The sequence below is a fragment of the Ranitomeya variabilis genome, chromosome 6 (genome assembly GCF_051348905.1).
Source record: "Ranitomeya variabilis isolate aRanVar5 chromosome 6, aRanVar5.hap1, whole genome shotgun sequence".
Lineage (NCBI taxonomy): Eukaryota > Metazoa > Chordata > Amphibia > Anura > Dendrobatidae > Ranitomeya > Ranitomeya variabilis.
Window position 1 is genome coordinate 541,556,944 of NC_135237.1, and position 16,798 is coordinate 541,573,741.

Sequence of the window (16,798 nt, forward strand, 5' to 3'; positions counted from 1 at the left end):
ACAGCCCCTGCAGTATATAGCACAGCCCCTGCAGTATATAGCGCAGCCCCTGCAGTATATAGCGCAGCCCCTGCAGTATATAGCGCAGCCCCTGCAGTATATAGCACAGCCCCCGCAGTATATAGCACAGCCCCCAGTATATAACAATGGCCACGTAATATATAGCACAGCCCACGCAGTACATAGCAGCCACGCAGTATATAGCACAGCCCCCGCAGTATATAGCAGCCACGCAGTATATAACACAGCCCCCGCAGTATATAACACAGCCCCCGCAGTATATAACACAGCCCCCGCAGTATATAACACAGCCCCCGCAGTATATAACACAGCCCCCGCAGTATATAACACAGCCCCCGCAGTATATAACACAGCCCCCGCAGTATATAGCACAGCCCCCGCAGTATATAACACTGGCCACGTAATATATAGCACAGCCCACGCAGTACATAGCAGCCATGCAGTATATAGCACAGCCCGCGCAGTATATAACACTGGCCACGTAATATATAGCACAGCCCACGCAGTATATAGCAGCCACTCAGTATATAGCACAGCCCCCGCAGTATATAGCAGCCACGCAGTATATAGCACAGCCCCCGCAGTATATAACACTGGCCACGTAATATATAGCACAGCCCACGCAGTACATAGCAGCCACGCAGTATAGAACATAGCCACGTTAGTATATAGCACAGAGATGTAGTATATAACAGAGCCCACGCAGTATGTAACACAGCCCGCGTAGTATATAGCAATGTGGGCACTATATGCGTGGTTAAAAAAGACTTAAAATAAAAAATAAACATATACTCACCTTCCGAAGGCCCCTTGAAGTCCTGGCGCCGGTGTGCGGTGCACGCGGCAGCTTCCGGTCCCAGGGTTGGTATGCGTCAGGACCTGTGATGACGTCACGGTCACATGACCGTGACGTCATGGCAGGTCCTTCTCGCATAGCATCCTTGGCACCGGAACCTGCCGCTTGCACTGCCGAGGACAACCGCGACGTCTGAGGGTGAGAATAACCTTTTTTTATTATTATTATTATTATTATTTGTAACATTAGATCTTGTTACTATTGATGCTGCATACGCAGCATCAATAGTAAAAATTTGGTCACACAGGGTTAATAGCTGCGTAACCGGAGTGCGTTACACCGCGCTCTGGTAACGCTGGCATTAACCCTGTGTGAGGGCTGACTGGAGGGGAGTATGAAGCGGGCACTGGCTGCGGGGAGGAAAGAGCAGCCATTTTGCCGCCGGACAGTGCCCGTTGCTGATTGGTCGTGGGCGTTTTGCAACGACCAATCAGCGACTTGGATTCCATGACAGACAGAGGCCGCGACCAATGAATATCCGTGACAGACAGACAGACGGAAGTGACCCTTAGACAATTATATAGTAGATATGGCTATAGAAGGTTTTGATCCATAGGTGAAGGAAAAAACAGAGACTTGGTCAGGATTTCATAATTATGATGAGGACCACCAATTAATATTGTCCAAAAACTCCACAACCGCATAAACTAGCGTTCCTATGGCCAATACTGGATAATGGCAAGAGAGCAATCTAATAGTTTGTTGTCAGAAAAAAAAAACCCATTCACTGTGCTTTAATTACCCTCTCGGTGCCAAACGCAGTTTCTTCGCCTCAGCCCATTTCTGGGATCAGAGACTTTGCCCATGTTGGCAGCATGATCCACTGTGCAGTCACTGGCTACAGAGATGTCACCACTGCAGCCAAACAAAGACAGAGGTAGCCGTGAAAATTGCCCTGGACCCCAGGAGGGTATGTAAAGAACAGTTTGTTTTTTAACAATGAACTGTACAGATCAGGAAATTTTCTAAAAAGAGGATACTTGCAGCAAAACTTTTTTGCTATTTTTTTTTTTCTTTGTGTTTAGTGCTCCTTGATGATTCAATTTCTGCATTTTTTTTAAATTTTGTTTTGGGTACATGGTACATTTACAATTACTCTTTTGATGAGTAAGGGTACTGTCACACTAAACGATTTACCAATGATCACGACCAGCGATACGACCTGGCCGTGATCGTTGGTAAGTGGTTGTGTGGTCGCTGGGGAGCTGTCACACAGACAGCTCTCCAGCGACCAACGATGCCGAAGTCCCCGGGTAACCAGGGTAAACATCGGGTTACTAAGCGCAGGGCCGCGCTTAGTAACCCGATGTTTACCGTGGTTACCAGCGTAAAAGTAAAAAAACAAACAGTACATACTCACATTCCGGTGTCTGTCCCCCGGCGCTGTGCTTCTCTGCACTGTGTCTGCCAGCCGGAAAGCACTGCGGTGACGTCACCGCTGTGCTCGCTTTCCGGCCGGCCGGCGCTCACAGTGCAGAGAAGCAGAACGCCGGGGGACAGACACCGGAATGTGAGTATGTACTGTTTGTTTTTTTTTACTTTTACGCTGGTAACCACAGTAAACATCGGGTTACTAAGCGCGGCCCTGCGCTTAGTAACCCGATGTTTACCCTGGTTACAAGCGAACGCATCGCTGGATCGCTGTCACACACAACGATCCAGCGATGACAGCGGGAGATCCAGCGACGAAAGAAAGTTCCAAACGATCTGCTACGACGTACGATTCTCAGCAGGATCCCTGATCGCTGCTGCGTGTCAGACACAGCGATATCGTATGGATATCGCTGGAACGTCACGGATCGTACCGTCGTAGCGATCAAAGTGCCAATGTGTGACAGTACCCTAAGTAACATGGCTTTATCCCTGAAATTACCATGTCCATGCTATTACTGATTTATTTTTTCTTAGGCATCCAGTACTGTGGACGGAAATCAAAATACAATCATGATAGTGAAGGGGCTGCAGTGCTGGACACGTGTGTTTAGTTCTCTGCATGCATGGTAGTGGGTGGTTAGGAATTGATAGTAGCAGTCAGAACCCCATCAGGCTTACTGTTATGTGCACACTTATCACTATGATAATGCTTGCGAATTTTTGGTCATATGCCTTCAGTCTGTGCAAACATATTCTTGCAATGCTTCATTACATTAACATATTATCTGTGACATGTGCCTAATGTTTAATACGTTTTATCCCCTTCTCTTTTTTTTTTTTTTTCCAGACATTCATCATGAACTTAACTTGAAACTACTGCACTACATCATTGCATCATATCCTCAAGAGGTTGTAGCTCTTTTTTTTAAGACGCTGTTTCGAACATAGAAACATTTTACCAGCTGGTGTCTGTTTGGATTTACACTTGATTTTTATTTTATTTTTTTCAAGTTTATAATAAGTTCTCAAGCACTATGGCAAGTAAACGGAAAACAAAAACTCCTTGCATGGTGCTGACCAGCGAGCACGATACCGATCTAGGAGTCATCTCTGACGGGGAGGAATGTCCACCTATTCCAACTCCGGCAGAGCAACCCGTGCCAGAGAGCACAGTGCCTGAGAGCGTGTCGAGCGAGGACGATGCACTAGATCACGATTCTGACAATCAGCAAAATAAAGTGGTAGAAGGCGGTTACGAATGTAAATACTGTTCATTTCAGACAACTGACCTAAATATGTTTACCTTTCACGTAGACTCCGAGCATCCCAACGTCGTATTAAATTCTTCCTATTTTTGCGTGGAGTGTAATTTTCTCACCAAACGGTATGATTCACTTTCTGAGCACAACACGAAATATCATCCGGGAGAGGAGAACTTTAAGTTGACTATGGTTAAGCGCAATAATCAATCGATATTCGAGCAAACTGTCAACGATCTAACATTCGACGGAAGCTTCGTCCAAGAGGAAAACCAGGAACAATCGGAGTCAAACTCCTCCGCAATATCCATAAGTAAGACCCCAATAATGAAAATAATGAAGGACAAGTCTGAAAAGAAGCGAATTAGTGTACAGCAAAGCTCATCCGAAGACGGCACCGAAGAAAATGACTTGGTAAAGGAAAAGGAGCCTAAAGTAAAATCACAAGAAAATAAAGATTCAAAGCCAACTACCGTGGCTCCTGAGCCCGTGAAAAAAAACGCTATTGTCGTAACAAGTGCTCAAGAGTTACCAAGTACTGTTATCACACCTGCTAATATTCTGCAGCCAGGAGTGACACAAGTGATTACGACATTACAGGCGCAACAAAACATCCTTTCCAAAGTCTTAATCCCTATCAATAGCATTCCCACATACAATGCCGCGTTAGACAGCAACCCTCTTCTTCTGAGTAACTACAACAAGTTTCCATACCCAACTGTTTCCGAAATAACCCTTCTCGCTTCACAAACCAAATGCACAGAGGAACAAATCAAAATCTGGTTTTCAGCACAACGACTAAAGCACGGCGTTAGCTGGACACCTGAAGAAGTAGAGGACGCTAGAAGAAAGCAATTTAATGGCACAGTACATACGGTCCCACAGACAATTACTGTTTTCCCGGCTCATATTTCTTCAGCTGCCAATGGTCTACCTTCTATCTTACAGACGTGCCAAATAGTTGGCCAGCCTAGCCTTGTGCTTGCCCAAGTCGGAGGAACCAACACAATACCCGTCACCACACCAATAGCTCTGACGGTGGCCGGTGTCCCAACTACCGCCCACTTCCAGGCGAGCCAACTTCCCCAAACCCAAGCGGTGTCTGAAACAAAGAGAGTGGCTGCTATTCCCAGCGCTCAGCTTCCCAAGCAGGAGCCCACCATGATAACCGACATATTTAATATGCGCTCAAAGAAATCGAAAGAACAGCTGACCGCCCTCAAAATTAGCTATCTAAAGAACCCATTTCCAAGTAATTATGAAATTGACCGGTTAATAAGGTTCACAGGATTGACAAAAGGTGAAATCAAGAAATGGTTTAGCGACACTAGATACAACCAAAGAAATTCCAAGGGAAGCCACGGCATTCATTTCCCTAGCGATAGCGGAACTATAATTATTGATTCTAGTGACGAAACAACAGAATCCCCGACTCCTCCCGTCGTAACACCACAGCGTAGGCAAAACTGGAAAGCTTTCCCGGATTTTACCCCCCAGAGATTCAAAGAAAAGACACTGGAACAGTTGCAAGTCCTGGAGGAAAGCTATCACCGAAATGACGTACCGACGGACGAAGAGTTAAACAAGTTAAGGGTCCTTAGCAAACTAACAAGACGAGAAATCGATGCTTGGTTTGCTGAGAAAAGGCGAACCATCATTAAGGAAGAGCCCAGAGTTTTTATTGAGGAAGAAGGCATTAAGGAAGAGATGGATTCTGAAAACGCTTATGTAAAAGCGGGAGCTGCTCTTGCTAGTAAACTTGGGAAAAAGACCCCACAGCAACTAAACATGCTTAAAAATTTCTTTGTACGTAACCAGTGGCCTACAGGGGATGACTATGATAAGCTGTCAGAGGAGACCGGTCTTGCAAGATGTGATATTATTGGGTGGTTTGGAGACTCCAGGTACGCTGCTAAAAACAATCATTTGAAGTGGTTTTACCAATATCAAGTGAATGGCAATCTGTCCCCTAATGCCGTCAATGGGCAAGGCTTTGTACGAAAGAGAGGGAGAGGCCGACCCAGGGGTAGAGGGAGAGGTAGACCGAGAGGTCGTCCCAAAGGATCACGAAAAGCAAATAGCTGGGAATGGACATCAGCTCCAGTTAAACACAAGACGGGAAAAGCGTTACTCAAAGACTACTACCTAATGCACAAATATCTTAACGAGGAAGACTTGGATGACCTGGTGGCGAAATCTCGGATGGGTTATGAGCAGGTGAGAGAATGGTTTGCAGATCGCCTGCAGAGAGAGGACGCCGGGCTTGATCCATTTGAAATTGAGGAAGAGGAAGACTTTTTGGATGATCAGGACGAAGAGGAAGAAATTGACACTGACGATAGCGATACCTGGGAACCACCCAGACATGTTAAACGGAAACTGTCTAAAATAGAAGACTGACATGTAAGTAAATATGCAAAAAAAAGTCGTGATACTTCCGAGAAATCCACTCGGTGCTAATCCAAAGTCAAGTTCTGAAGGCAGCGCTTGTCAGAAAGAATATAGAAAAAAACCTTTATTGCTCCATAAATGTAATAAAACACGCAATGTTTCAACTTTTTGGGTATTTTATTACATTTATGGAGCAATACCTTCTTTTTTTCTATTTTACTCCTGGCAAGCGCAGTCTACAGATATCAAATTGACATATAAGTAAAGACAGTGTAATGCTAGTGCAGTTGTGCACATTGTATTATGGCTCATGTTATTATTAAGTACACTTTTTACAGTCTGGATTAGGTTTTTTTGTCCACTTTAGGGTATGTTCACACTTGGCCTTTTTGCTGCGTATTTTACTCAACATATTTGGTTTGTATTATATTTTCAGCATAATAGACATTTCTGAAATCTCATGCACATCCTGCAATTTTTATTTCCTTTTTTTTTTTTTCCGCAAGTATTTTGAACCTTGCTGTTTTTTTCCTAAAAAGTAATGTCAATTCGCTCAGCTTTTTTTTTACCCCCATTAATTTTCACCCATTCAAATGATTGTGTGAAAAGCATTTTTTCAAATGGAAAAAAAAGAAATGCAACGTTTGAACATACCCTAACTATGAAAATAAAATAGTGCTAATACAAGAGAATACCAAAAAATGGCATATGTACTATGTAATACATAAAGGCTAACCAAATATCTTATAAAAAAACCCTTTTAAAGGTACATGGACCCTAATAACACATCACAGAATCCACTCCAAATTACTGTGAAATCATAATGTTGCGTAGGTGGCAGAAGATGGGGAACGTAATAGCACTTTACATTTCAGAGGGGACTTGTACAGACAATAAAAACATTACAGAATAATACACAACTTAGATGCCAAGAGGAGTGGGAGTCCTGCTGCTCGCAAGCTTACAATCTATGGGAAAATAGGGGAGACACGTAAGGTGAATGGTAAAAAGTGTTTGTGTTGTATTGTCCAGCTATCAGTGTAATAAATTGGGTATTCACATAACGCTACATGAACCGGTCACCAGCCAGTATACACAGCAGTGTACAGCACAGACACAGAGGCCTATTAAGTGCATGGAGAGTGTGTGCACAGATGCTACAGGGTCAAGTTTTTAAGAAAATTTTCTATTGACCAAACACGGACAGTTAGATAAGTGTGATTGGGTGATAGGCTAGTCTAAAGAAATGCGACGTTTCGGCAACACTTAAAACTGGGCTTTGGGGATTACCGTATATACTTCAGTATAAGCCGACCCGAGTATAAGTCGATTCCCCTAATTTTGCCTCAAAAAACTGGGAAAACTTAATGACTCGAGTATAAGCCTAGGGTAGGAAATGCAGCGGCTACTGGTAAATGTCAAAAATAAAAATAGATACCAATAAAAGTAAAATTAATTAAAACATCAGTAGGTTAAGTGTTTTTGAATATCCATATTGAATCAGGAGCCCCATAAGATGCTCCATAAAGTTCATGATGGGCCCCATAAGATGCTTCATACAAAAATATGCCCCATATAATGCTGCACAAAGGTTAATAAGGGCCCCATAAGATGCTCCATAGAAACATTTGCCCCATACAGTGCTGCCATAAAGGTTAATTATGACCCATAAGATGCTAAATAGAAACATTTGCCCCATACAATGCTGCACAAAGGTTGATGGTCTCATAAGATGCTCCATAGATTATGCCCCATATGCTGTTGCTGCGATTAAAAAAACAAATGACATACTCACCTCTTGTCGCTCATGCCCCGGCACTTGCGATATTCACCTGTCCCCTTTCCACCGCCGGGCGCCGCTGTGTCTTCCAGCTCTCTGACTGGCAGAGGGCGGCGCGCACACTAAACACGTCATCGCGCCCTCTGACCTGAACGTCACAGCCAGAGGACGCCGAAGACAGCGGCTGCCGGCGGTGGAACAGGGACAGGTGAATATCGCGCAATGCTCACCTCCCCCATTATACTCACCTGCTCCCGGCGCGGTCCCTGCTTCTCAGTGACGGATGGGCGCCGGCAGCTTGTTCCGGTGTTCAGCGGTCACTGGTACCGCTCATTAAAGTAATGAATATGCGTCCATATTCATTACTTTAATGAGTGGTACCACGTGACTGCTGAATACAGGAAGAGCTGCGGGCGCCTGGAGACCATCGGACATGCAGAGATGCGCCGGGAGCAGGTAAGTATGATTTGACAGCCGCTGCTCCCCCTCCCCCGCCGACCCCCTGGGACAACGACTTGAGTATAAGCCGAGAGGGGCACTTTCAGCCCCCAAAAATGGGCTGAAAATCTCGGCTTATACTCGAGTATAGACGGTAATCGAGTTGTCCGAGGTAGTGCATTCCAAAGAATTTGAGCAACACCTGAGAAGTCTTGGAGACAGGAATGGGAGGTTCAGATTATTGAGGATGTTAGTCTTGGGTCATTAGCAGAACGAGGGGCATGGGTAGGGTGGTAGACTGAGATGAGGGAGGAGATGTAGGGTGGTGCCGAACCATGGCGCTCTTTGTGAGTGAGAGTGATAAGTTTATATTGTACTCTGTATCGGATGGGTAACCAGTGTAGTGTCTGGCACAGAGAAGAGGCATAGGTGGTGGTTGGAGAGGAATATGATCCTGGCTGGTGCATTCAGGATGGATTGGAGAGGGGAGAGTTTAGTTAGAGGGAGACCGATCAGTAGAGAGTTGCAATAGTGCAGAAGAGAATGGATAATAGAGAGGGTAATTAATGGGTACTATCTCAATTAAATAAATCTACATAGTGCAGCGTAATAGAGCAGCCTGTAAATACATTGTAGGTGGTTACATTGCAGTTTATATTATTATTTGCACCATCTTATTTTATACAGTCCGAGTTGTAGAAATAAATGGACAAAAAAATATATACAGTATGGCCAAGGGTACAATGTCTATAAATAAGCACAAGAGGGCAGCAAGCCGCAAAAAAGTGCAATATGATATAGCAGCAATATAAGCTAAACCAAACGTACACTAATGTAACTAGTTCAACTGCCATAAATAGGGTTGCAAAGAAGAAAGTACAATATAATGAACTAAAATGTTAAGTGTTCGTCATTGTGTGGCATCATCTCATTAGGGGTCGCTTTAAATAGGAGTCAGGATCCATTGATTAGACCATTCCCCACCTGAGCGTACTGGAATAAAGTGCCAGGGGCTGGGCGCATGTGCTGCTACACCAATCCACCTACCCCGCAGCATCAGGCGTCACCCGGAGACCCATGTGTCCTAACCCAGGTCATGTGAAGTGCTGTCATATTGCCATTTTAATTTCTTTTAATTGTGTTGTGACTTGTATATACACGATAAAGTTTTTTGTTTTTTTTATATTGTATGTGATTTCTCTTGCCTGGCATATTATTTTGTTTGTACAAGATTAAAGGGGTTGTCTCGTCTAAAGGTACCGTCACATTTAGCGACGCTGCAGCGATCTAGACAACAATGCCGATCGCTGCAGCGCCGCTGTGTGGTCGCTGGAGAGCTGTCACACAGACAGCTCTCCAGCGACCAACGATGCCGAAGTCCCCGGGTAACCAGGGTAAACATCGGGTTACTAAGCGCAGGGCCGCGCTTAGTAACCCGATGTTTACCCTGGTTACCAGTGTAAATGTTAAAAAAAAAAACACTACATACTTACATTCCGGTGTCTGTCGGGTCCCCCGGCGTCCGCTTCCCTGCACTGTGTAAGCGCCGGCCCTAAAGCAGAGCGGTGACGTCACCGCTGTGTTCTGCTTTACGGCCTGCCGGCGCTGACACAGTGCAGGGAAGCAGAACGCCGGGGGACCCGACAGACACCGGAATGTAAGTATGTAGTGGTTTTTTTTTTTTTACATTTACACTGGTAACCAGGGTAAATATCGGGTTACTAAGCGTGGCCCTGCGCTTAGTAACCCGATGTTTACCCTGGTTACCAGTGAAGACATCGCTGAATCCGCGTCACACACGCCGACTCAGCGATGTCAGCGGGTGATCCAGCGACGAAATAAGGTGCTGGCCTTCTAGCTCCGACCTACGATGTCACAGCAGGATCCTGATCGCTGCTGCGTGTCAAACACAACGATATCGCTATCCAGGACGCTGCAACGTCACGGATCGCTAGCGATATCGTTGTTAAGTTGTTCAGTGTGAAGGTACCTTTATGATGTTGATGATAGGTCCTCAATATCAGATTGTTGGAGGTCCAACACCCGGCACCTCACAATTAGTTGTTTCAGGTTCGAGGCCATGCTGTTCACTGTCTACATCCGCCAGTCGCTGAAAACTGCTATAAACCAGAAAGGATATTGTTGACCTATTCTAAGGATATGTATTGTAAGGTTGGAGAACCCGAAAAAATGGTTTGAAGTATCAGTGCAAGTACAGTGCCTTGAAAAAGTGTATGTATATTGTGACTTAAGAGGCAATTGATCACTCTGGATGTGAATTAGGCTGGTGTCACACTAGAGCGTAATACGGACGAGTGCTATGCGATAAAAAATCGCATAGCACTCAGACCAATGTTAATCTATGGCGCATCTCCCATCATCCGATATTTTCTCGACCATATTATACGTGCGAGGGAAATCACAGCATGCTGCGATTGTCAGCGTATCTCGGCCGAGAATCGCCATTGCAAGTCTATGGGTGCGAGAAACACGCACACCACACGGACCATCAGTGTGACTTGCGAGAAATACGCACCGGTGTTCTGTAGAAAAGCAGCCGGCATTTCAGTTTGGTGTACAGTAAAATCACACTGACAGCTTAGAATAGATAAAATAAATGTCTACACATAGTATAGGAATATACTGTATATACAGTACAGACCAAAAGTTTGGACACACCTTCTCATTTAAAGATTTTTCTGTATTTTCATGACTATAAAAATTGTACATTCACACTGAAGGCATCAAACCTATGAGGAATTATATACTTAAAGGGAACCTGTCACCCCCAAAATCGAAGGTGAGCTAAGCCCACCAGTATCAGGGGCTTATCTACAGCATTCTGGAATGATGTAGATAAGCCCCCGATGTATCCTGAAAGATGAGAAAAAGAGGTTAGATTATACTCGCCAAGGGGCGGTCCCGCTGCGGTCCAGTCCGATAGGCGTCGCGGTCCGGGGCCTCCCATCTTCTTACGATGACGTCCTCTTCTTGTAGTCACGCTCCGGCTCCGGCGTACTTTGTCTGCCCTGTTGAGGGCAGAGCAAAGTACTGCAGTGCTCAGGCGCCGGGAAAGGTCAGAGAGGCCCGGCGCCTGCGCACTGCAGTACTCAGCTCTGCCCTCAACAGGGCAGACAAAGTATGCCGGAGCCGCATCGTGAATACAAGAAGAGGACGTCATCGTAAGAAGATGGGAGGCCCTGGACCGCGACGCCCATCGTACCAGAACCGCCCCTGGGTGAGTATAATCTAACCTCTTTTTCTCATCTTTCAGGATACATCGAGGGCTTATCTACAGCATTACAGAATTCTGTAGGGAAGCCCCTGATGCTGGTGGGCTTAGTTCACCTTCGATTTTGGGGGTGACAGGTTCCCTTTAACAAAAAAGTGTGAAACAACTGAAATTATGTCTTATATTCTAGGTTCTTCAAAGTAGCCACCTTTTGCTTTGATGACTGCTTTGCACAGCACACTCTCCAGAGCCTCTCACCTAGCCAAATCAGTTCTCATGCTTCGCACTGGCGAAGGCCAACAGCCCGAAACACCGTGTCTGCGAATTGAGATACTGATTTGGCTCTTATTCTAAGTCATATTGCACGACTCGTTAGAGGGTTGATTGTGACTTGTAGGATCGCTACTTCCAACAGGTGGCACTATAGAGTTAAGTCCTCTTTTTCTCAGAAGAGGCAATTTACGTATTTGCACACTCTTGGCATTCTCTTGATGAGCTTCAAGAGGTAGTCACCGGGAATGGTTTTCAATTCACAGGTGTGCCCTGTCAGGTTTAATAAATGGGATTTCTTGCCTTATAAATGGGGTTGGCACCATCAGTTGTGTTGTGCAGAAGTCTGGTGGATACACAGCTGATAGTCCTACTGAATAGACTGTTAGCTGCTTCTTTCTTGCCATAATACAAATTCTAAGTAAAGAAACACGAGTGGCCTTCATTAAGAAATGAAGGTCAGTCAGTCCGAAAAATTGGGAAAACTTTGAAAGTGACCCCAAGTGAAGTGGCAAAAACCATCAAGCGCTACAAAGAAACTGGCTCACATGAGGACCGCCCCAGGAAAGGAAGACCAAGAGTCACCTCTGTTTCTGAGGATAAGTTTATCCGAGTCACCAGCCTCAGAAATCGCAGGTTAACAGCAGCTCAGATTAGAGACCAGGTCAATGCCACACAGAGTTCGAGCAGCAGACACATCTCTACAACAACTGTTAAGAGGAGACTTTGTGCAGCAGGCCTTCATGGTAAAATAGCTGCTAGGAAACCACTGCTAAGGACAGGCAACAAGCAGAAGAGACTTTTTGGGCTAAAGAACACAAGGAATGGACATTAGACCAGTGGAAAACTGAGCTTTGGTCTAATGGGTCCAAATTTGAGATCTTTGGTTCCCACCACTGTGTCTTTGTGCGACGCAGAAAAGGTGAATGGATGGACTCTACATGCCTGGTTCCCACCGTGAAGCATGGAGGAGATGGTGTGGGGGTGCTTTGCTGGTGACACTGTTGGGGATTTATTCTAAATTGAAGGCATACTGAACCAGCATGGCTACCACAGCATCTCGCAGCGGCATGCTATTCCTTCCGGTTTGTGTTTAGTTGGACCATCCTTTATTTTTCAACAGGACAATGACCCCAAACACACCTCCAGGCTGTGTAAGGGCTATTTGACCAAGAAGGAGAGTGATGGGGTGCTACGCCAGATGACCTGGCCTCCACAGTCACCAGACCTGAACCCAGTCGAGATGGTTTGGGGTGAGCTGGACCACAGAGTGAAGGCAAAAGGCCAACAAGTGCTAAGCATCTCTGGGAACTCCTTCAAGATTGTTGGAAGACCATTCCCAGTGACTACCTCTTGAAGCTCACCAAGAGAATGCCAAGAGTGTGCAAAGCAGTCATCAAAGCAAAAGGTGGCTACTTTGAAGAACCTAGAATATAAGACATAATTTCAGTTGCTCACACTCTTTTTAAGTATATAATTCCACATGTGTTAATTCATAGTTTTGATGCCTTCAGTGTGAATGAACAATTTTCATAGTCATGAAAATACAGAGAAATCTTTAAATGAGAAGGTGTCCAAACTTTTGGTTTGTACTGTGTATATATATGTCATTGATATATAATATACACACCGTATATACTCGAGTATAAGCCGACCCGAGCATAAGCCGAAACCCCTAATTTTGCCACAAAAAACTGGGAAAACTTAATGACTCGAGTATAAGTCTAGGGTGGGAAATGCAGCAGCTACTGGTAAATTTCAAAAATAAAAAATAGATACCAATAAAAGTAAAATTAATTGAGACATCAGTAGGTTAAGTGTTTTTGAATATCCATATTGAATCAGGAGCCCCATATAATGCTCCATACAGTTCAGGATGGGCCCCATAAGATGCTCCATTATTAAAATATGCCCCATATAATGCTGCACAAAGGATAATAATGGCCCCATAAGATGCTCCATAGATTATGCCACATACAATGCTGTATAAAAGGGTGATGGCCCCATAAGATGCTCCATAGATTATGCCCCATAAGATGCTCCATAGATTATGCCCCATAACATGCTCCATAGATTATGCCCCGTAAGATGCTCCATAGATTATGCTCCATAAGATGCTCCATAGATTATGCTCCATAGATTATGCCCCATAACATGCTCCATAGGTTATGCCCCATAAGATGCTTCATAGATTATGCCCCATAAGATGCTCCATAGATTATGCCCCATGCAATGCTGTATAAAGGTTGATGGCCCCATAAAATGCTCCATAGATTATGCCCCATATGCTGTTGGTGCGATTAAAATAAAAAAATCACATACTCACCTCTCGTCGCTCAGGTCCCCGGCACTTGCAATATTTACCTTCCTCGTTCCACCGCTGCGCGCCGTTCTGTCTTCCGGCTCTCTGACTGTTCAGGCAGAGGGCGCACACTAAACACGTTATCGCGCCCTCTGACCTGAACAGGCAGAGGACACGGAAGGCGGAGCGGCGCCCGGCGGTGGAACGGGGTCAGGTGAATATCGCGCAATGCTCACCCTCCCCCATTATACTCACCTGCTCCTGGCGCGGTCCCTGGCAGCTTCTCAGTGTCAGATGGTCTCCGGGAGCCGGCAGCATCTTCCTATCTTCAGCTGTCACGTACCACTCATTAAAGTAATGAATATGCGTCCATATTCGTTACTTTAATGAGCGGTACCACGTGACCGCTGAACACAGGAAGAGCTGCCGGTGCCGGAGACCATCGGAGATGTAGGGACCGCACCAGGAGCAGGTGAGTATGTGACAGCCGCCTCTCCCCCGCTGACCCCCTGGGACAACGACTCGAGTATAAGCCGAGAGGGGCACTTTCAGCCCCAAAAAAATGGGCTGAAAATCTCGGCTTATACTCAAGTATATACAGTATTTATATTTCATAGAGAGTTAGCTAGCAGAATAGCCGAAAATTCAATTGTCGGGTTCTGTAAAATCATTGCAGAATCCAACAGGAAATGAGACATGGTTTACATACAGTAAACCATTGCATATCATTTAGATTTTTATATGTCCCTCACTAATAATGTTAGTAGTGTGTGTGTGTGATTTTGAGCTCTAGGTGTTTAATTAAAGGGTTAATTCATGGAAAAAAGTGGCGTGGGCTCCTACACAATTTTCTCTGCCAGAGAGGGAAAGCCAGTGACTGAGGGCAGATATTAATAGCCTAGAGAGGGACCATGGTTATTGCCTCCCCCCCCCCCCTCGTGGCTAAAAAATATCTGCCCCCAGCCACCAAAGAAAAGGCGCATCTGTAAGATGCGCCTACTCCGGCACTTAGCCTCTCTCTTCCCACTGCCCTGTGGCATTGGCATATGGGGTAATAAGGGGTTAATGTCACCTTGCTATTGTAAGGTGACATTAAGCCTGGTTAATAATGGAGAGGTGTCAATAACACACCTGTCCATTATTAACCCCTTAATGACCGCCAATACGTCTTTTTACTGACCTGAGATATAAGAAAATAGCATCCCCATACAGGTGACAATCCAGCAGCTGGCGGCTGTACACTATAGCTGACAACTTGCTGTATCAGCCACGATCAGTGTTTGCACCGTCCAAATCTTTTTAACCCCCTAGATGCTGCTGCCAATAGTGACTATATCATGTAAATGGTTAAGAGTGTGGGGGTCTTCCTCTTTATCCCAATTGGTGCCCTCAGATCATGATTGTGTGGTCCTGATGTTTTTCATGGCATTTCATGACCAAATAGCGGCCTTACAATCTGCCTGCTGTTGTAACCTGTCCAGAAGTTAGCAACATTTAGGCGGTAAAAATACACATTTTCATTTGTCATGCCACTTTGCATTAATTCCTGAAAATCACCTGAAGGGTTAATAAACTACCTGACTGCAGTTTTCAATATTGCAGGGGGTGCTGTTTTTAAAATGGTATAAATTTTGGGGGTTTCCCAATATGTGGGACCCCTAAATGCTCTTCAAACATGGATAGGTCCCTAAAAAATAAATTTTGTAAATTTCCTAGAAAAAATTAAAAATTACTGCTACATTTTTAGACTTCCTAAAATGTTAACAAAATAAAAGAACATTTTACAAATGGTGCTGATGTAAAGCAGACATGAGTGAAATGTTATTTATTAATGTTTTGCTGTGGTGTGACTATCTAGCCTAAAGGGATAATCATTCAAAGTTTGAAAATTGCTAATTTTTTTACAATTTTTCTCAAATTTGGATATTTTTTATAAATAAGCACAAAACATATCGACCTAAACTTACTATTATCATAAAGTATAATGTGTCACGAAAAAACAATCTCAAAATCACTGGGATTTGTTGAAGCGTTCCTGATGTATTACCAAATAAAGTGACACTGGTCAGATTTAAAAAATTTGGCTCCGTCACTAAGGGGTTAATCCTATAGTAGGAAAGGGTTAAAAAAACACACATTAAGAATAAAGTATTTTAATGAAATAAAACAACACATGGTTTTCATATTTTTATTGCACGCCCAGATCCAAGCGACGCCCTCGGTCAACTATAATAAAAAGTAAAAAAAAAAATAAACCAACCGTATACTCCCTGTCCGACGCAGTCCAATTAATAACGAGTGTCCCACGACGATTTCCCCTATAGAACAGTGACATCAGGTGATGTCACTGCTTTATAGGGCCTCCCAGTGATGAACTGACACAAGACAATGGCTCCTGCAGCGCATCACTCAGGTTACCTGAGTTCAGGTTCTCACTTTACAGCAATGCTGGGTGAGAATTAGGGTTACGGGACCTCTTACCCGGCGGCGGAGGAATACACAGCGGAGGATTACCTCCGCTTGTCATTTAATCGCTGGAGCCCCTGTACAGCACTGACATCCCCCGATGTCAGTGTTCTAAACAGGAGATCGTTGTGGGACCCTCGTTATTAATTGGACTACGGCGGAAAGGTAAGTATAGGTTAGTTTATTATGTTATTTTTATTAAAGGAGACGAGGGCTTCGGGGAATTAGGTGATTGGTAAGTATGTAGTCTATGTTATGTGTTGTATGTTATCTGTATGTTATATGTTGTATGTTCTGTATGTTTTTTGGGTTTTTTTACATTCAACACATTAGCCAGATGATGGGACTCCTACTGTCCCATCATTGGCTAATGTGTCACTCACTGACAGTGTAGCAGGCATAGCCCGAT

General features: G+C 44.5%; 1 protein-coding gene across 2 annotated transcripts in view; it reads left to right on the forward strand.

Moving 5' to 3' along the window:
* Positions 1-16,798, forward strand: part of ZHX1 (zinc fingers and homeoboxes 1) — an 83,789-nt gene that overhangs the window by 31,028 nt on the left and 35,963 nt on the right. For both annotated transcript variants that reach the window (XM_077271178.1, XM_077271179.1), the window contains exon 2: positions 3,099-5,913. In XM_077271178.1, the coding sequence (XP_077127293.1) occupies positions 3,286-5,910 (2,625 nt within the window). In that variant the 5' untranslated portion in view covers positions 3,099-3,285 and the 3' untranslated portion in view covers positions 5,911-5,913. The remainder of the gene's footprint in view (positions 1-3,098; positions 5,914-16,798) is intronic.